The 22,028-nt window shown below is 50.1% G+C and overlaps 1 protein-coding gene across 1 annotated transcript in view; it reads right to left on the bottom strand.

The window, feature by feature from the left end:
* The window catches only part of NUAK1 (NUAK family kinase 1), a 68,413-nt gene extending 51,569 nt beyond the window's left edge, over positions 1–16,844 (bottom strand). The window contains exon 1 of the mRNA XM_082636030.1: positions 16,357–16,844. Coding sequence (XP_082492156.1) covers positions 16,357–16,611 — 255 coding nt within the window. The 5' untranslated portion in view covers positions 16,612–16,844. The remainder of the gene's footprint in view (positions 1–16,356) is intronic.
* Between the last annotated feature and the right edge of the window lie 5,184 nt (positions 16,845–22,028).

The following is a 22,028-nucleotide window of genomic DNA, read 5'->3' on the forward strand; positions in this document are numbered from 1 at the left end:
TAATCTAAGACTGATGTTCAAAAGGGCAGTGGGTCTGGCTGGCATGCTAAAGAGGAGGCCACATTCTGTTTCTTACTCCCTCAGAAAAGAAGTTAAAAAATCTGTCACTTGAGCACCCTAGATGATTGAGGTGAAGGTAGGTTTTCTCTTGGCTTTAATTTTCCAAATATAGCAATAGCTCCTTTATTCCAAAGTCACTTGTCCCTCCGGAACACAGGTAAGATGTGGCGAAATGGGAAATGTACTGGACCTTGAATCAAGAGACTCAGCTCAGCCACATACTAACTGAGTGAGCCTGGCCAGGCCAACTCTCCCCAAAATGGCTCATTCTTTTACAAGAGAAAACGGAATCTCATTAGATTCGTTGTCAGGGCCCATTCAGCTCTGAAGACTGTATGAGAAAGGAAACGAACTCTTAGAAAAGCCACCCCAAGAAATAGCATAGAATCCATCCACTGAGCCCCTGAAGATGGTCACCCAATGTTCTCCTGCTAACACAATTCTAACAAGCTTGTCATGGCAAAGCTGTAGAGAAGTGGAAATATGGAACTAGAAAGCCACTAGAGACAGCCTCCCTGGTGGAATCAAGACAGGACGACTGGCTTTTACCTTTCGTCTTTAACTTTTCTGTGTCTTGTGAGTTTTCAGTATTGAGCGTGCATTATTTTTGCTAGAGGGAAAAGAAAAATGTTATCATTTAAAAGGGTCACAAAAAGGCATGGAAGCTGATGAAGGAGCAGATAGACAAACTATAAATAGCAGACATGAGAACTCCAAAATACAGTACTGAGAACCATTTAGAAGTTCCCAAAAAGACTTCGAGAAAAGGTTTAACTACCTTCAAGATACTCTGTTTTAAGAAAGCAAGAAAGTGTGCATCCAACTGAGAAAGATCTCCATAAGAAATGGCTACAATTTTTTAAAAGATTGGCTTGTAAATAAGCGAGCTTCAATTACCTGGAAAACTATATTTAGAGCTCTCTATTATAACCTTTTAGTATTTCCACTTAACCAATGCATCAGATTAACAAGAATTCTCCACTTTCTTGACTGGGCTCATGTCACGGTGAACCCTAGGGGCCGCTGGGCTGCTCTCTGCTTCTCCCACCCTCCTCTGTTTTACTAGCCAACTCCCCACCGGCATCCCAGCCAAGCCAACTGCCCCAATATGGCAGCTTCTATAGTCCATGGAGCAACTCATGCTCCCAAAACGCCAGCAAATCATGGTATAATTGTAACTTCCTCCATTTGAGGATAAAGATCCCCAGATTCATCACTGCCAAGAAAAGGCAAAATGCAATGAGACAACATACAAAAAATGCCCAATACTGTCCAACATACAGTACATACTGCAAAGCCCCTTTTTAAATTATTATTATTAACAAATAGGCCACATGCAGAAATGTGTGTGAGTAAGAACCCTGCAGTGAGACCTTCAAAATACGAGGTTGAGAGGATGGTGTCAGAGGGCAAAGTGAGACAGGGCTTGGGAGACAAGGAACAGCTGTGGCCTCTTTTGGAAGAGGACATTTCGGGTCACCCCAGTAAAAGAAGTCCTTCCAAATGTACTTCTGTAGCCCCCAGGGAATCGATTTTGCAGGACGGAATTATTTCCCTGAAATAAATAGACACACAAAAGTCGCTACAACTGGAGCCTAACAAGAAAACAAGCCAGCTGCTGATTTACAGGCAGCCTCTCATGCAACAGAGCAAAAGGTCCCCAGCTCAGGTCCAGTGGGATGGCTCTGGACACACCAGCCCTCCGTGGAGGAAGCACACTGGGAGCCACATAGGGGAGGGGCCTCACCTTGCTGTGGGCAAGGTCCCAGGTGGACCAGGCATGGCTGGGACACCTTCAGGAGTGCAGACCCTTGGGCCTCTGTCATCACCATGCTCCGCCACGGTCTCAGCTCCAGCCGTGCACCTAGGCGTCTGTTTAAAGATGGTGCTGCCCGGGCCCCACCCGCAGAGAGCTGCTAAAAGGTCCCTAGGTGATTCTAATGCTCTGCCGGGACTGAGAACAAGTGGTGTAGCCGGAAGAGCCCACAGGGGGGTCAGACAGACCTGAGTTTTTAACTCCGGCGCTACCTGGCTTACTTGAGCAAATCAGTTACCCTTTCTGAGCATCAACTTTTTTAACTGCAAAGTGGGAATAACGGTCCCTTCATGACAGAGCGGCTGTGAAATAAGAGGATGCACGTAAACGGCCTCATGGAGGGGAACTATTCTACAAATGTTCTCTCCTCTCCCTTCGCCCCCTTCTTTCAAGGTTCTCCCAAGTGGGTCAGGAGTTCTGGGCATCTCCCAACTCTAAGGGGCTTCCTGCCTTGCTAGGTGGGAAGAAAAAGGGCGGGAGGGAGGCACATCTTTCCTTCTGTTGGATCCGCCCCATCACACATACAAAATACACGCACTCGGAACCCCTACTGGTGAAGCAGGCATATTATTCTACAGCAAAACTATGCAAAGAATGGAGAGTCACAAGCAGCAAAATGAGGGAACACCTAGCTTGTAAGATTTGCTTTGCTTTTCCCGGCGAGAGGAAGACCTAACCTGGGTGTGACACGTTCTCGGGAAGTCCCTGCCTCTGCCTCTATCTCTCCTGTTAGCTGCAAGCCTCTTACACCTGGCAGCACAGGGTTGAGGTATAGTAGGCCCAAGGGGATGTCTGAATTAATTATGCTCTTTGAGGCCAGGGATGGGCGTTTGTAGATCAACAGAGCTCCTAAGGCCCACACGTGTTAATCCCCTAAACAGGCATTTCATACATATACCTGACTGATTCTGAGCAACTGGCAGAAAAGGATATCAAGGCACATTTGGCATTTGGGGGGCAGCAGCTCAAGGTCCAGTGACAGAGCAGCAGCCCCGCAGCACTTCCACGCCGGCATCCCCTTCAAGTAGTGCAGACGTGAGCCAGTGACTTAATTTTCTGTGCCTCCGTTTATCCACTGTAAAATGGGGATGATAATGCTGTGCATCTCTTAGGGTTACCATGAGGATGAATTAGGTCGGTGATTCAACGTGCTTAGACTACCGCCTGGCACAATTCCTGCTGTGTAATTGTTTGCTATTATTATTACTCCATGGGAAAATAACAGGCAAGGAGACCTCAAACTATGGCTCCAGTACAAAGGCGTGGGGTCTTAGGGCCCTCCAGTTATCACAAAAGAAGGTGTGGACTGAAGAAAGGGGGGTGGTATATCCTCAGATGAATACAACGAGCTTTCCATTACTGTGTTTCCCAAGGACAGACCATGGACCAACCCCATCACCTTCCCTTGTGTTATCTGGTTAAAATGCTGAAGATTCTCAGGTCTACCTAAGTCACACCCCAGCCCTGCTGGACCAGGCTCTCTGGGGTGGGTGCCAAAGATGGTGCATTTTAACTGGCACACCCAGGGGACTCCCATGTCCCCACAAATCTAAGAGCCCTTAGACTGGCTAAGCTCATTAACTAGAGGGTCATGTCCATTTGCCCACCATCATAGCCTGAGAGGCTTGCACATAGTACGTGCTCAACAAATATCAGATGAATCCATTCAAGAGTTACAACTCAGTAGGTAGTCAGTCAGTTGTTTTGAAGGTGGCAGGCACACGCAAAGCAATGTTAAATCAGACAGACAACTTCATTCATTTATTCTAAAAATCTTCACCCTGCTTACTATATACCAGGCGCTGTTCTAGACACTGGAGATGCAGAGAACATGATGAATGAGGTTGTTTAGAGATAATTAAAGATGGTGACAAGTGCTGTGGACGGAGCTAATAAAGCAAGGAAACTGGTGGAGCATGTCCCTGCTGTCATTAAACTCGGCCTCTAGAGCAGCGCCACCCTTTAGAACTTTCTATGATAATGGAAATGATCTTTCCTGCATTGTCCGATGGTTGCCACTAGCCCCATAGGGTTTTCCAGCACTTAACATGTGGCTAGTATGCCCAAGGAACTTAAGTTTTTAATTTTATTTCACTGTAATTAATGTTAACTTTAATAGGCACGTGTGTCCACATGACAGCACACGTCTAGGGGCAGAAAGAGATTAGTAGACTAGAAATCGTAACACAAGGCACTCAGTGCTATGAGGGTGAGGGAGGCGGGTAGACCACCATGTGTTATCAAATGCCTCTCACCCAATTACCAGATGCCCTAATGTTCTCTGGCTCTGGGAATTGAAAGAACAAGGTCAGGTACAAGGCATTGTACTTGGGCTGGAATTTTTATAGGCCATGATCAGTTGGAAGTGGTATGCAGCCCGGCCAAGCCCCAGAGACTGTGGTTCAAGAACACACCACCATCCACAAAGCCTGCCCACAGCTGCCAGAGAGATCTCTCTCTTCCCCGTCATTCCGCTGATGGTCATTTTGTCCTTGGCTACAACGTCCCACTGGGCCTTGCGTGGATTTTACGAGATTTCTTCGCTTCAAGCATAAGTACGGATACAAGCCTCCTAAATTCCACCGGAAAATTGGTGGCTAATCCAAACATTTCATAAAATTAGAACTCATTGTGGGGCTGAAAGGAATTCAGACTGTGCCGCCACCAGAGAAATGCAAAATATTTGTTATAATTTTTTCCTTCATGAGCTGTTTCAAGCAGCAAGTGCTTTTTCAGCTTGAAGTTAAAGGAGGCGCTGGGGCGGTGGGGGGAAGGAATGGGAGAGTTTTTGTTTTTGTTTTGTTTTCTCTGTGGTTTGCAAAAAGCATCACCAGATGATGAAAAACCGAGGAATCCTGCTGACTACCCAATCCCTTGGCTAGCAGAGATAATAAACTTTCCCCGTCTCGGCTGCACCTTGCCTTTATAAAGATGGTGTTTTTCTTGGAAAATGGTACTTTTGCTCCTTAATTTTCTTCTTAGGCTTTAGCCCCAGAATTTTTTCTATGCTGAGATTTCATCAGCAAGAGAGAGACTGCAATCATTCATTCAGGCATGCAGGCAGGCAGGTCACCAATACTGATTTGCCAGGCACCATGCTAGGCACTTGAGATAATACCGGTAAACAAAACTGGTGAAAATCCATGCCCTGGAAGAGCCTGCCTTCCCGTGAAGGAGGACAAACAAGGGAAGAGCTGGTGACTGCCACTTGCAATTTGGAGACAAGACCTGAAGACTCACCAAATGCAGAAACTGGATGGGGCTGGAAAGTAAGCTCCAAATCAGTCCCAGAACTCTCATCTCACAGAGAAAGTAGTTGAAGCCATAGAAGGGGCGTAATTTGCCCAAGGTCACACAGCTCAAGTTGTGGCAGTGGTGGGAGTGGCCCCCAAGCCTCCTGACAGCATCCCCAGACTCCTCACACTCCACAGCCATTCCACAAACACGAAGTGCCTTCTTCTCGTGCACCAGGCACAGAACCAGACACAGGGAGGACATAAGTGAGTAAGACACGGAATAACTGGCTTCATGGAACCAAGTTTCTCCAGTTGCTCTTTTCACAAGCCTGGACACAACTTCTCTGAATGGTAAGTCTGGGTTCAGTGGGAGTCCACCCCACAGCGTGTGGGTGAAGGACCAAAGCAAGAAGCTGCAGAAGCCTCCAAGGATCCGTGCCCACGAGAGGCCATGGAGCCCAATGATTACAACCTTGACCTTGAAGTCAGACAGCCCAGCCCTAGATGCCAGCTCTGTGACTCTGGGCAAGTCTTGTGACCTCTCTAAGCCTCTCCTTCCTGGTCTGCAACATGAATGTACTAATAATACAGGCTCAAAGGAGAGATAGCATGTAAAGTAGTTAGCACAGTGCCTGGCTCACACACGCGCCACTCAATAAATGTTTCCTGCTATTACAACCGTTAGGGAAAGAATCCTCCTTCCGCTCTGGACCTTCCTACACATTCAAGAAGGTGGATACGACTCAGTGGAGATTTCCACTTCATTCCTCCCCTCTCCAGGATTTCTGCCACGAGCTGTCTGCACACCCACTCACACACTGGTTCCTTCCCCGAGCATCCCATTTGATTCTGCCTGGGAAACAGATATCAATTAACCACAAGGAAGATGCAAAGTAGGGTTCTCCCTGGAGCAGGTGCATCACTGCCCTGCCTTTCCACCCAAATACATTCACGTGCTGGGCTCTGAGCTCACCAGATCAACCCGAGTATCAGCCTCTTCCCTCCCACGGCTTCTGCTAGTTGGAGAAATAATTCACTTTCTAATCTACCAAGAGCTAGACAAGGTAGCAGCGTTACATCAAGGGCCACTGAGAGCTTCTCAAAGTTTGCTGTCTTCTCTTCTAATCGATACTGAGAAAGTCATGTCTGCATAATGAATGTACTTGATGTAAAGGGGTGAAATTCTAAGAGACTAAAGCACACACAAAAGAAATACCATAGGGAATCAGTGTCCTTAAATGGACCAGCGAGGAGGGGTCAGCGTTGACCACAAAGGCTGGGGATCTAGAAATGACAAGGGGTAGCTGCACGTTCTAGAACCAAGAGGTGGCTGAGCTCCTTTGGGGCAGGGGCTGTTCCCTGTTGCTGTTGCCCAGCCCCACCCCACCACCTCCCTGGTGCCCACACAGGGCCTGGCACAGCAGTGGAGCCCCGCAAATATTTGAATAAATGTGTTTAAACGTGCAACCTGGGAGAGGCAGAGGAAAAATGACAGCTATTTCTACTCCTCCTCGGAAGCCGTCTAGGGTCGTAGCCGAGAGCTCAGTCAGATGTGAGTTTCATTCCTGCCATCATCCCCAGGTCACAAAGAGTGTGTCCCTGGGCCTCAGTTCCCTCTGCAGTAAAATGGGGGTTGTGAGAGCATCTCTCTCATTGGGACGGGGGGTGTCTAAGAACGACCAGGAATTCAGCGAGATGACGCAGGCAACACACTCACCCCAAGGCCTGGTGAATACAAAGTGCTCCACAGAGGTGAGCTTGACAGAGTGATTTCATCTTTAAGGATGAAAGACTAGCAAACATACCGGTCAATTCTTCCTTTTAAGTGAGGATGCCGAAAACATGCCTTCCACTGGGGAGAGGGCCCCTCCTTAGTCTTCTCCTCCCGCCCGGAGTCTTGCCTCCACCCACCTGTCCCCAGGTTGAAGGAGCACCCTGGATGCTGAACGCCCCCCGCCGCCCCGTCGATGCTAAAAGCACTGGGAGACCCAAATGCTCATGGAAAGCAGGGGCAGCCACAGGCCTCCAGCCTCACTGGGACCAAAAGCAAAGTCCCCTAAACTCGAAGTAACTAAGGAATGAGTGAAGATCCCTCCAATCAACCCAGCAGAATATGAGTTTGCCTTCCTCTGAATCCCAAATAATAACAGCTAATTTTTATTGAGAACTGGCTACATGTCAGGCACAGTCCTCGGCACTGTCCCTGACAACCCAGGAGGCAGGTTCTATTATCATCCCACTTTATAGATGAGAAAACTGATTAGGTTCTTTGAAAATGAGAATGGTCTAACTCACAATAGAGCCTAGGCCAGAACTCACTTCATAGACGTGCTTCAAAAGCAATGTCTGCCTTGAGCTGAATGGAAATGCAGACTCTCCCTACGCTTGACAAAGCCTGCACCTAACAATCTGAAAAAGGTTTGGGAAGCTGAAGATACTTCCCCTTCCCGCAACAAGACCTCCTGCCAAAAACCAGGCAGTAGGAAATGAAGTCTACATTTCACCAGGTGCATTCAGCAAATCCCAGGATTCTCTTCCTACGCGCTGGCAGGAACCTTGGAGAGCATTTTGTCTTGGCCCCTCGATTTACAGGCGAAGAAAGAGGCTTCAACACCTGGGCACCTACTCTGTGATGCCCTGTGCCCAGGCTGCCCAAGGTACAAAGACAGCTGAGATCCCATCCTGCCTTTCCCAAGAGGGCTCCTTCCAAGGATAACATTCTCTGTGGGCCACACACTTTTCTAAGAACTTGACGTACAACTCATTTATCCTCACAACCACTCCCATTTCACAAATGAATAAACCGAGTCAAGCTGACCATCTCAAATTTACACAGGAGGTTGGAGCAGGGTCTCAAACCCAGGCGCTCAGAACCAGCCCACACTCCCTTTGGATTCCTGGATTGGATCGTCCACTTCCCTTCCACCTTCCTGTGAGTGTCATTGGCAGCTGGGGTGAATCATAAATGAACTGAGCCCAACTCACAATGAAATGACAGCAGCCAGCAAGGATTCCTTCCAACCTGCACCCATCAGCTGCTTTTGTGGCTTTCGAGCCACGTGAGCTACAAGGAGCATGACACCAGCGAGAGGGAATTGGGGACTTAAGGAAACACTGACAAAGCAGCAGCTCCCTTTTTTCAAACTCCCTTTGGCCAGGGTTGCAAGTTGCGTCCTGAGCCATCTGGACACCGCCCTTCCCCTCCCCTTCCAGGGAAGGAGGGAACCTACCACAGCAGCCTCTTAGCACCCACCCACTGGAAACCTCCAGCTGCCTCTCAATACCTCTAATGAAAGTAAGCGAAGTGGCATTCTTTTCTCGAGTTTAAAAGGCAAATCACGATGGTGTTTTTTCCAGACATACATTAAACTCCGCACTCCAGCCGGTTTACAATTCCTTAAGTGCTTGATTTACAGCCCAGAGAGAAAATGTTTTGAAAATCTTGCAAATGCATTTCGTGTCTCCAGCTTGCCTACTCTGCAGAGCTGATCACCGGGGATTCTCAGATGGGGGGCGGGCGACTCCCGGAAGTGTGGGAGTGACCCAAGGAGGCCACAGAGCTCCAAAGAACCACGGGGAGCAGCCGCCAGGGGTGGGAACCGGCTTCCCTCCTCCTCCCTCCAGCCCTTCAGAGCCGCAGTGGAGACGCACCTGGCCGTGCTGGGCCCTCCACCGCAGTCCACTTGGTGCTAAGGAGAGGGGTGACCCAGAGCAGGAGGATGGGGGCCCAAGGGGCCTTCCCCCCTTCTCAGGACTGCTGGTGCACTCTCGATACAGCTGTTCACTCGTGCATTCATTCATCCATTCATTCATTCTTACCGAACACCTACTGTACGCCCGGCACCCGGTACAGGCCAGGATGCCGTGGTCAGACAGTGACCCTGCTTCCCTTCTAACGGGGGAGGAAGGGGAAGCTGTATACAGACAAAGCATCAAACCCACAAGCTCAGGAAACCGACACAGGGCCAAGACAGGAGGACAAGGGAGTGAGAGTTTGGACAGCCAGTCAGGACCTGAAGGATGTGACAGATTCAGTTTAAGTCCTCAGCAACCCATGGGAGGGTTTAAAGCAGGGACAGCCATGACCTGGTATAAGAAGGCCACCAGGGGCTTCCCTGGTAGTGCAGTGGTTGAGAATCCGCCTGCCGATGCAGGGGACACGGGTTCGTGCCCCGGTCCGGGAAGATCCCACATGCCGCGGAGCGGCTGGGCCCGTGAGCCATGGCCGCTGAGCCTGCGCGTCCGGAGCCTGTGCTCTGCAGCAGGAGAGGCCACAGCAGTGAGGGGCCCGCGTGCCGCAAAAAAAAAGAAAAAAAGCCACCAGGTGCTCGATGCTAGTACTTCTCAACAAAGTAGTAATATTAGCTCTGGTTTTCAAGACACTACGCACAGGATCTGCATTGCAAGCTCCCAAATCCTACTTCTCATGGCGGTCACACTTGGTCGGATATTGGTCGCCGCATTTTCTAGATGAGAAAACAAAAGCTCAGGGGAAACGTGCAGCTTGCCCAGGATCCTCCAGCTGCTGAGCCACAGGGAGGCAAAGGAACCCAAGTCTGCCTGATTGTACAGCCATGATTTCTTTCTCCTCATTTATATACTCCCTTGCATCGTTCTCAGACTATTCCAGATGTGTTCACGACACGCCCCAACTAAGTTCTCGGGACCTCGATGGCAGGTCATATTCTGCTCTGAAACTTCCCACTGTCCTGGGCACTTTAGGAAGCCCTCATGAGATACACCCGGTTTACTGCCAAATTGAAAGGAAAAGGGGTACCGACCCCAGCGGAGGATGTGCCTTCAACATGGGGAATCTTCAGCCCAGCCCCGGTTTAACATGCAGTTAACAGCTTACCGGAGAGCCTCGCCGTGAAGTCAACATCTGGCTGCTTCTGGACCATTTCCAGAGAATTTTATCAATACAGCCAGACTCCACTCACGGTGGGTCATCTGGCCCAGCCCCTCCTGTGCCAGGGCCTGGGATCTTCTCATTCCTGCGCTGTACAGCGGCGTCTGGGCCAGCGGAATGATAAATGCATTCTGCTTTAAAGCAGATACTTCACAAATCATAACTTACAGATGCTCCAGGACTTTCATGTGGGAAAGACAAATGAGACTTAGGCTGTCTGACTCCAGAGCCACTGAGGACAGGAAGCCACAGCCAGGAAGGCTCTCTCCCCCTAACAAGCGCATGACCAAATGTAACAGAAAGAGAATTCGTGCAGGGAAGGTCTGCCTGGCTTTGCAGACTCTGCTACGTAACCCGCCATTCATTTCCAGCCATTGTCTTTCCTTGCCCACAAATCGGAAAGCTCCTTGAGGTCAGGGGTGGTGACCTCCAGCCTCCACACCTCCTAAAACAGTCCCTCGCTCACGGTATTCCCTTCTGTGCCATCCTACAAGCCTTTGCGCTGGACCTACTATGTGCCTGGCACACTGCTAGGCACAGACAGTAGGTCCAAGACGGTTAGAAGGGGCTTCCCAGCAGACAAGACACCTCAACTCAACCCTTATCTCCTGCGGCTTCCCAGGAGGAAGTGAGATCAGACGTCCTAGAGTGGGGTGGGTGCATTTCTGTCTGCAGGCCGGGAAGTGAACCAGCTGACCTCCCGAGGCCCCCTAGGGATTCCAGAACCTGAGGCTGCTGAAGGCACGAAGAACAGAGTGTGTGCCCAGGAGAAGAGCTCCCTGACCTGCTTCATTAAAACAGACCCGGGGCCCAACAAGCAGAGGTCTCTCTCCCCCAGCACCGTGCTGAGGCTTATCTTCTCATAGCTCAACTCCTGTGAAAACCTCCAGGCTGGCTCCCTGCTCCAAGCCAGCACACCAGACCCATGGGTTCGGAGCCCCCGCTGCGGCCAGAGCCCAGCTCAGCCCACCTAGAGGAAGGGAGCTGGCCAAGGTCTCTGCATTCACGCTGCCTGGGTCCAGACCCTGGCTCTGCTGCTGCGTGTGACTCTGGCAATTAGCGAATCCCTCTGTGACTCCATCTCTTCATCTGGGAAATGAGACGATTGCAGGATTGTCACGAGAATTAAATTAGTTAAGTGGACCTGGCACGTTAGAGGCACTCAAGAAGAATTAGCCGCTATTATTATCATTATTATTATTCAATGTTATTATTATTCCCCCCATCCCATATCACCAACCTTGCCTCCCACTATGCCCCAGCATACACCCTGCATTCCAAGAGATCTGGCCTGCTCACCCTGGAATCTGCCCTCTGCCCGAAAGCTTCCATATTTCAGTCTTCGGAAACCCAAATCAAGGGTCATCTTCAACAGCCCTTGCCCTCCCTAATCCTACAGTACACTCTCTCTCTATACCCTTCCTAACAACAAGAAACCCCTCCAGGAGAAGACCCTCCCCATGGCTAATCTTCCGGCACATGAGTGAAACACCGCACCCAAATCCAGAGGTCACCTGCTGTGCATCAAAAAGAAGGTTTTCCATTTCACCAGCAGCAATGGGTCTCAAAACAGATAAACCTGTCTGACACTGCCTAGCTGTTTGATCCTGGGCAAGTTACTTAACCTCCCCAAGCGCTGTTTTCCCCACTGGTTAAATGGGTCTAACAAGAGTGCGCACCTCTTAGGATCGCGGTGACGATCAAACAATAGAAAATGTCTGGAAAGCACTTAGCACAGCGTGACACACCACAAACTCTCAAAAATATCCGCTGGTAGTAATAAGAGCGGCAGCAGCAGCAATACAGGAGTGGGTGTTCCTGTCTAGCATGGAACTCAGTTTAATGAACTGATCTTCAATGAGCTACATTCCAACCTGAAAATCTCCAGAAGTAATCAATTCCTGTATAGAAGAGGTACCCATGGCCTAGCAACTGCTCACTCTGCTTCTTCCACCAGACTTTAAGTTCCTCGGGTCTCATCCATGTGTACGTCCCAGAATTTAACATGGTGAGAAGCATATGGCAGATGGTAATAAATCTTTGTTGAACTGAGCAGAATTAGTTCAATAGCTGTAAGTACATTTCGTTTTGCTACTAGATTATAAGCTCTTTAAGAGTGAGGCTCATGTCTTGCTCCAGTAAAGATTTATTAAATGAGTGATGGAAAAGTACCAAACTAAGAATCAGGTTTCTTAGACCCAGCCCAGTCACTCACCAGCTGTGCAACCTCAGAAAAGTCACTGAACAATTCTGTACCTTATTTTTCCCACCTCAAGGATGAGAAGTTTGGACCACGTGTCTGCCAAAGTCCCTTACTCCCTGAAACTGGGTTTGGGCCTTAGTTGCAACATGGCACCTCAGCCACCATGCGTATGACAGCCATGCACCCCTGGCTCAGCAGGCCAGCTTACTAATTTGCATCCCTGATCTGCAATTTTCCAGCACCAGGCTATCAATAACTTTGGGCCAGTGCTTTAAACACCCATTTTTAGTCAAATCAGTTCCTTTGCTGGGCAAGGATGCCCCATCTCCCACGCACCATGGCAAACTGGGGGCACGATTTGCCCGCCAGCCCTGCCACTTCCATGCCAGACCCCTCCCGGAGACCTGCTTCCTGCTCACACCACGTCACGTACTGCTCACAGGAGCTAACCTGGTGCAGAGGGAGAGTTGAACTTAGCCCTTGATGGTGAGGTGATCGCAGAACACCTCTCCCCAAAACGTTGTTTGTTTTTGCCCTTGAATTTTTTGGCAATGCTCTGTGCAGCCTGAGGGTCCAGGGACTTTGGCTCAAAGAAAATGCCATGTTATAACACTGGGGCTCACTACACAGCCCTGCCTGAAACTGTATCAAAACAAAAGTTGTACAATAAACAAAGCCCAAATTCAAGGCCTTAGAAATGTGTTCAGATCCTATCGGAATCTGGCTGACTGTCGTGACTTCCTATGGGTGCACATCCCTAATTAACCAGAAAAGTTGATGATTTCTCCTTCCTCTCTCTGAGTGAGTTAACTGTCCAATGCATCATGCCTCTCTGATGGTCTTAAAATCTAAATGAAAGTCCAAATGATATGAGAAAAACATCTGCTAAAAGAGGAAAGTAAATTTGCTAATTTCCCTTTTTGAGGTTTTCTATAGGTTATTTTATTCAATCCTCACAACTAGTCCATGAAGTTGGTACTATATTAGCCCATTTCACAGATGAGGAAGTGGAGGTTTCTGAAAGTTACATAGCTTGCCCAAAGTCACAAGGCTAGTCAGGGATCAGTCAGGACTTGAATGTAAGCCAGGACTCTTAGCCCTTCTGCAAGAGTGCCTCCTTTGTGGGGCTTGTTAATCTCTGGAAGAAGCCACTTTGAGTCCTTTCTCGTGGACATGCTCAGGCAGCAGCAGCAAGACTACATTTGGGATGAAGAGGGGAAGATGCCTGGACCACGCAGAGGACTGGACCAGCCGACTCCAAGTTCCAGATTCTGCAACTCTCTATGGAACTGCCTTTCACGGAGTGCTGATGCTGCATGGTATTTTGTTTGATTCAGAAGGCCCTTGCAGACGTGCAATTAAAAGCCACAACATTCTTATTCTTAAACACTTCTCTGTCTCAGGGGGGCTGATTTCACAGCATCTCATGGAGCCTGACACCCAGCACCCGATTTCCCCCACTCACATTGGCAAAGGAGCTGAAAGTCACCGCTCCTCTTGGGAAGTGCTCTGAAGGGTGTGGGTACAAACGAAAATAAAGCATCACTTCACAATTCTACCCAAAGACCTAAAAGGTAGAATTGAGACAGCGTGCTCTGAATTCTCCTAAACTGCACCCCAAAATCAAATTGTGGATTTTAGTGCATCCTTAGAACCAGAAGAAAACTCCAAGTTCACACTTCAGATGAAAATTCCTTGCTGCTCTTGACAGATTCTGAGTCACCAAGCACTGTACAGGCAAGAACAACTTGCTGACCAATTTGTTTGATGTTTGTTTTATTTTCTGTCCAGTCAGGCACAGGGAATTTTCCACCTGACAATTCCTGTTTCTCACTTAAGTTCTGACACCATCTGTGAGCAGTGTGCTCAGCAGGGGAAGGACGTGAGGCCAAGGAAGCCTTCCCTTCACCCAACCTCGGTTTTCCCATCTGCTTAATGCAGGGTTTTCACCAGATGATTTTGCTAACATCCTAAGTTCATCTATCAAGTAGAAAGCAGTCTGGGGATTGCCAGTTTCTGGATGTGGATATGCTACCAGATTCAAAATCTTTGCATAATTTTTGAGTAAAACATGAGATGGAGCTGAAATGAATAGCACAATGGGAAACTGAACTAGGGCTGGACAATACCAGAGCAGGACTCAAATCTTGCGGCCGTGAAATGAGCCTCTTCCGTTCTCAGGGCGCCCCCTAGTGGCCGTTCGACTAAATCCCGACGGAATGCTCAGAGTTTCTGCAAATAAAGGGAAAGACACCCACCAAAAGAGAAAGGCAGGCTCCCGTATACTGATGCAATCCCTTTCACTCTACCCTAGTCCGTGGATCAGACAGCAAGACAAATACCTGAGGCCCCAGTGAAGCTCAGAAAGATGTCTGCCATGAGACAAGCTTTCACTCTTGCAGTTAGTGGCAGCTCCCCAGGCTTCTGGTATCTGTGTCCCCTCACAAATCCCAGACACACCCTTACCACTCAACCCCTCACAAGCTCACATCCTCAACCTGCAGCTCCAACCGCGTCTGGTTTTCATTACTCCGCTTTCCAACTTCCCAGCGCGATTCTTCAACAGCTATTAAGACAACATGAGCAAGGAGCTAGGCTTAGTTTTTGCTTATTCAACATCCAGCCTGGGGAATATCACCTCAGACGAAAAGCATGAATGAAGTGCACGTTTCTCAGCCTCCTCTTCCACAGACCTGCCAGTGTGCTCCTCAAAGGTCATCTTTACTACCATCTCCTCTTGAAATTTTTCAACCTACAAAAATGGCACCTGCCCTCTCAACGACTTGCTTGCTACAGAATTTGTTGATAGTCGACAGCTTAAAAATACAAGGTACAATCTCTCAAATTTCCAATTAACCTGTAACAGACTTTTTTTAGGCTATAGGATAAAGCCGTATCAACCCAAAGAGTGAAGCCTAGAATGAGGGAGTTACCCAGGTAACCAAATATTTGAGAATTTGGGGGCTGAACTTTCTGACTGATGCCCCATTTTGTCCACAGAACTGTCCCTGCAAAGATGCAAAAGAAAAATACTGACATTAACCCACCACCTCATTCAACAGTCCATTTTGCTTGTTCCCTATGGTCATTTGTTAAGTTTACAAGCAACCTGGGACCTGAAACAGCCCCCAAAAGTGTACACAAGGAGTCCCATAATTAGTTCCTGACTTTGGCCCCCAATCGATTAAAATCCATCTGATATGCTGCAAATCAAAGAGCCATGTTAATTTCCTGCCACACACCACACAAAATCTTTCTGCAACAGTCAGTCACTTTGAACCCAAACCTCCAGCCACAAGCAGTGTGGATTTCAAGGGCCCGTTCTGCAGAAAGGAAAATGACAACACACCGAGGTTGGGACAATGCAGAGACCCCAAGGCACTCGAGGCGCTACTTGGGGCTGTGTAAATGGTCTTGGGACCCTGGCAGGGTTTCGGCTGTCACAAAGAGTGGGGTGGCTGGGGCAGACCCCTTAAGCAATGTAGTAGCCCTGCAGCCAGGGCCTGAAATGCAGTTGAGTCTGCAACTCCACGTCCGTGTGGGTGTCCATGCCCTAGGCATTTCAGTCCTCCCAGAAGCCAGCAACAAACTGTCATAACCCTCAGGCATGCAGCAGCCTTTACTTTTGTCGCCTAACCTTCTCTCTTAAAAACAGGCAGGAGTCCGTCCTCCCTTGCAGCGACAGCAGCGTCGCGGTAACGGGGAGTGTGAGGATGCAGGGGAGGGGGGTCTCATTCATCTACAGGACATGGGGCTTGGGGGACCAGCTCCGGGCTGAGTTTGTGGTTCTGTCTGGAGTTAAAGCAATAAGGCATTCCAGGGAATGAATGCATGCCCGCGAGGGAGACCCCAACGGTCCCGACGTTGCAAAGTGTTTGCAAATCATAAACACTACTTTGCTGATGGGATCAAAACCCCCAAAATATGCGCAGACAGGATGTAACAAGTGTTTCGGGAGAAAGACACGCCTGAGTCACGGGGAGCTGGGGGGAGAGTGAGGAATCTGTCTGGGGGTTCCCGGGAAGCCCCCTCTCGGACAAGAGACCCTCCTCTGCGCCCCAGACCCCGCCGCGCGCGCGCTGGGTCCCCAGCCGCGTCTAGCCCGAGCCCCCCGGGTCTCCCCCCAACTCACCACTCGGCCCGAAAACCTCTCGGTGGCCCGCTTGACTTTGCCGTAGGTGCCTTTGCCCAGGGTCTCCTGCAGCTCGTAGCGGTGTTTCAAGTTGTGCTTGTGGTGATGCCGCTTCACCCCGTGCGGCTTCCTGGGCTCCGGGGCCGCCGCCGCGGGGGCTGCTGTCGCCCCCGCCCCCGCCTCCGGGGGAGAGCCCGGAGCCCCCGGCCCCAAGTCCGGGCAGTCCCCGGCCGCGGGCGCAGCGGCCCCCTCCATGTCCGAACGCGGGGCAAGCCGGGCCGGAGAGGGCAGGACAGGGCACGGCGCTCGCGGTGTCTGGGTCCCCGCCGAGGGAAACCTGGGCGCGCTCAAGGTCGCCCCCGCAGCATTGGGTAGGCGGCCGCCTCCCGCCCGGGCTGCGGCTGGGTCACTGGCAGCGGCGGGGACCGCACATCTGGCGCCCCCGGCGTGCACGATCCGCGCACCGCCCACCAGCCGCGGCGAGCTGCGGCGCGTCGGGCGAGGTGGCGGCGGTGGCGGGGGAGGCGGTGGTGTTCGCAGGAGGGAGGGGAGAGGGGTGGCTCCGAGCGCAGAAGGGGGAGTGTTATGTGGGGCGCCGCGCCCCCGGACCCCTCCCCGGGAAGACGCGCAGACGGGGCGGAGGCGGCGAGCGCGGGCCGGCCCCGGGGGAGGGGGGCGAGGGGCGGGGCGGCCGGGGCTTCCCCCACCTCCCGGGACCCGGGGCCACCCCGAGCTGGGAGGGGGACGGGTGCGTGTCGCGACTCGCCCTTTGTGCCGCGCCGCCTAGGCCGCGGCGGCGGCGGCCGGCGGGCTTTGTCCTCGCTCGGCCGGGACGCAGACGGGGGATTCCCAGCCCGGACGACCCCTCCCCGGGCTCGCCCGCCGCAACTACCGCGGGCCCTCGGCCGCCGCCGCCGCCGCCACCGCCTCCTCCGACTCCTGCTCCGGCCGCTCGGCCTCCCTTCCTGCTCGCGCCCTGGCGGCGGCGGCGGAGGCGGCGGCGGTGGCTCGCCGAGCCCCGGGGCCGGGCAGGCTAGAGCGCTCGGAGCCGAGGGCCACCGGGGCCCTCTCGCGATCCGGCCGGGGGCGCCGCGGGCTCGGGCGCCCCTTCATTTTCTTTTGGGTGTCGCCGCGGCCGCCAGGCCGGAGACGGGGGAGAGGCTGGGGGAGGGGAGCAGCGCGGGTGTTGGGTTACAGGCGGTGAGTCACGGCCACCCCTGCCCAGCCGCGGTGCTCAGCCCCCTCCGCCCCGCCGGGGCTGGCACCCCCGCCTCGCAGACCCCCGCCGCGGCAGTGGAAGGGCTGCTCGCCCCGGGCAGCTGCGCGCCCCCGAAAACCCCAAGAGGGGCGCGCTGAGCCCGGCGCCGCGCCCTCCCCGAAGAAAGGCGGAGTCGGGGAGGGAGGGAGGCTAGGAGGCTGAATCTGGGGCCCGCCGCCGCACTGCCGCCCTCCGACACCATCCAGAGAGAGGAGGGCGACGGCTGACAGAGGAGGAGAGCTGGGTGCCCACCCTGCCCGCCAAGGCTGCCTTTGGAGGTGGGCAAACCAGGGGCCTCGAATGGAGCAGGGCCTGGGGCCTGCTGAAGCCAGAGGCGACTTGCAGGCCTCTCGGCCCCTTGGGCCTTTAGAGTTTTCCTTTAACTGAAATGGCCAGATCCTGGACATGGTACCAGGCACTCTACCCACCACAGGCGAGGGTCAGGCAGGAAGGGCCTACGTCTGCAGCCAGGCTGCCCCGTTCTTCTAAGAAGCAGCAAGGAAAAATAAAGAAGGCAAAAGGACAAGAAACCTTAGGAATTTTTTTTATAAATGGTGCAGTGTACCAGACTAGGATGGCAAGAGTGAGGTATGAAGGATGTCTGGTGCGTTCTGCAGATGGCTTGGTGGTTCTTACTTTTTCACCAGTGAGCTGGGCTCGCCCTTCCTCTGCAGCTCTCAGGTTCATCCCTTCTGCATTCCTGCTGTCTTCACTCCTGTCTGTCCCTTATCACCTTACCGTGGACTCCGGCAACAGCATGTCCTCCCCGCAAACCCCCTCCCTGCTGCCAGAGTCATGGCCTATAACACTGCAGTCATCATATCCTCTCTGTGCCACACTCCTGTGCTTGGTATTCTTCTCTGTCCAAACTTCTCTTCTACTGATGCTTGACATAAACCCCGCTGTCCCTTTTTGCTTTCCCCAGGAGCACGCTGGTTATCGCTTAATACAAACACAAAGGCCATGTTTATTCAATTCCTATTCTGTCCTCCACGCTTGCAGGGCCTCCCTGCCCCCATCCTGCAACTATTCTGCTTTTATACAAAGTCTGTAGACGTTGTGTATGTAGATTAAAAAGTCAGAGTGAGTAACATGCAGGTTGAGCCTGGCTTCCCAGTGGATAGGCTGTGTGACCTTGGTCAAATGACTCAACCTCTCAGAGCTTCAGTTTCTTCTTCTTAAAGTATAGATTAGTGGGTCTGTTTTACAGATAAACAGATCGTGTCTGTAGCGGTAATTAAAATTGTTAACCAAATATTTTCTGGGTCTTTCCCTTCCCAGGGACATGGTAAGGATCTACTACCCCATCCTCTTGAAATTAGATTTGGCCGTATGACTTGCATGGGCCAATGGAATGAGAGCAGTGATGTGCATTGCTTTTAGGTAGAAACTTTTAAGGACCAATGGGCAAATGCCCATGTCTTGACAATCCTGCAAGTTCAGTCTTGGCAATCTTATCATGACAACCATGAAGTACAGAGATAGAGCCTCCGTCATCCAGCCTGGGCCTCTGTAAAGATGGCAGAACTGTCCCAGTTAACCTGCATTGGAAAAGTAGTATGAGCAAATATTAAACACGTGTTAAACCAGGGAGATATAGGGGTTATTTATTATAGCAGCATAACGTTGCTTATTCTGGCTGATAGAGATGCTCCCAAGTGCCTGGGACTTAATCAGTATTTGTTATATGAATAACACCTACCATGTGCCGAACCTATTTTATGACAGGAAACCCTGTTTTCGGTTGAGGAAACCATATCAGAAAGGTTAAGTAATTTGCCTGGGATTACACAGGCTGTAAATAGCAGTGCCGGGATTTAAATACTACCTGTCCAGTTCCAAAGTGTATGTTCTTCTTCCACGTATGCTGTGCTACCTCTCCTTAAATGGGAAGGATGGAAACAGTACAATGCCTGGCACACAGTCATGCCCAAGCACAGAGAGTTCCTCTCCAGACTGAATTCCTATAGCATTTATAATTTGAACCACACTTCAGCACAATGTTCTCATGCATTGTGCTCAAGTGTTTTCACATAGATAAAGCATTTCCTCCAACAAGATCCCAGGCTCCTTGGTTAGGAACTTGAGTTCTGGAGTCAGACTGTCTGGATTCAAATCCCTGTTCCACCATGCGTAACTGAGCATCTTGGACAATTCTTTTCCTTCTCTGCCCCTCGGTTCTCTCATCTGCAAAATGGCAATGGTAATAACATAGGAGGTATTTGGCAGGGGTAACAGTATGTCCCAGGGGGTTGGTGTGAGGATTAAGAGACATAATGTATACACTCAATAAGTCATGACTATTAATAGTATACTTATTTTTTGTCTTCTTAGGGCTCCTACTAGAATTCAGGCAGTTATAAGCAGGTTAATCATACTGCCTGATTAGACTCTGATTTCTGGTTTCATTCTGGATATGGGACCAATGTTGTCACATCAGCAGTTGGAAGCATGACATCCACACTGTCCTACAACTTATATTTACATAAGGCTCCCTACTTGTTCTTTACTACACTTTCTATTTCAAAGCAATTTAAAAGAAAGAGTGTTTGCTCTCTTGAGAAATCTTTGTTCAAAAACATAGTAATACCAGTTACGGTTTATCTACTGTCTGCCACGACCTTTATATGTATTACCTCTAATCATCATAAAACCACAAGATGGGTGTTATGATCCCCACTTGGCTGTTAACGCTGAGTCTCAAAGAGGTTAAGTTACCTGTGATCAGGCTTTGCTCTAACCCCCATTCCAAGCTGCCTAACATCCCAGCTCACGTCAATGAATGCATATGCTTTGGTTGACACGAGTCTTCCATTTTTCTAGATGAGGTTTTGGAACGTTACCTAAGGTTGTGACATTTCTAACTTATGTTGTCTGGTAGACGTCCTACAATAAAAAGCAACCCAGGCAGACACTTATTCTTCACAGTGGTGGATTTCTAGATGCCCGCCAAATATTCATGCTTCTTCCACAGCTGCTCCACTGGGGATATATTTCCCAGCCTCCTTTGCATCCCAGTGTGGCCATATGACTGGTTATCTCTAGTGAGATATAAGCAAAAGTGATATGCATTACTTCTAGACCAGGGTGTTGAAAAATGGGTATACCTTCCCCACCTTGCCTAGCTAGAAGCAGAGGATCCCAAGGCCCCAGAAGGTGGTGGAGTCAGCAAATAAAAGAAGCCTGTGTCCCTGCATCACCTTGAAGAATAAAGTCACCCTCTGACCAGGATATAAGACTGGTGCATGAATGAGAAGTAAACTTCTATTGTGTTAAGCCCCTGAAATTAGAGGGTTTCTTTGTTACAGCAGCTAGTACTACCCTAACTAATATAGAGAGCTTATACTGTCTGTATTTACATATAAAAAGCAAAATGGAAGATTATAACAACCCTCTGAATAGTTGGAGCCCAAAATGCCACTTTTATGTTCTCTGTCCGCTTGCTTATTTAAGGAGAAAGCTTATTATTTGGAGCAGGAGTTTTTCCTTTAATTTTTCCCAGGTTACAAGTAACTGCGATCAAACAAGAGTAGTATTCAATAGTCATAAAACTAGTAAGGAACAAATTTAGTCATTCAACAATAGTTCTTTTTTTCTCACTACATACCAGGCATCTGGGGCTGAGAATGCACTGTAACGAGACAGGCCTAGTCTCATCTTCCTGAAGTTTCTAGTCTGTGGGTAATAAACACAATTTACAGCATTCAACTGACCTCCAGCCACCAAACTTCTTGGGAGAGCCCAGGCTACTTGAATGTGGAATATATACTTAAAATAAAAACTAAAATTTCCTCGTAAATCAAAACAGAAGCTGTGTTTCTCTCCCTACTAAGTAGCTAGAGAAACAGTAAAAACGGTGGTTAAGAGCGTAGGCTCCAGAATCAGAACCAGCTGAGTTCAAATCCTGGCTCTACCACTTTCAAACTGTGTGATCTTGGGCAACTTCTTTGTTTCTCAGTTTCCCCATCTTTAAAATGGGACACTAATAATACCTAGCTCAAAGGGTTTCTGTTGAGGATTGATTGAGTTAATGCAAAACAAACAAAAAAGACACTAAGAGCAACACAAGATGACACGAGATAGCATCCAATAAATGTTGGCTGTTATTATTTTTTGCCATCTTCCCACTGGTATTACATTATGTGTATAAAAGGATACAAGGGAAGACCTTTTCCGGGGGGCTGACAGATGACACCAGGAAACAGAATTTTCAGTAAAATCCATTGATATTACAAGGATTCAACTGAAATAACCCAGACTGAGATCCTACTTTCCGTTCTTCTCGTCTCTTTGGTGACTGAGGGGACAAAAGGGTCCTGTTGGGAAAAGCATCACTTTGGGTATCCACCGGGGTATGGAGACAACCAACGGGACAAGAGACAGGGCTCCTGGCCCCTGCTGTACCCAGAGGTGG

This window comes from Mesoplodon mirus (genome assembly GCF_964341445.2).
Source record: "Mesoplodon mirus genome assembly, chromosome: 11".
NCBI lineage: Eukaryota > Metazoa > Chordata > Mammalia > Artiodactyla > Ziphiidae > Mesoplodon > Mesoplodon mirus.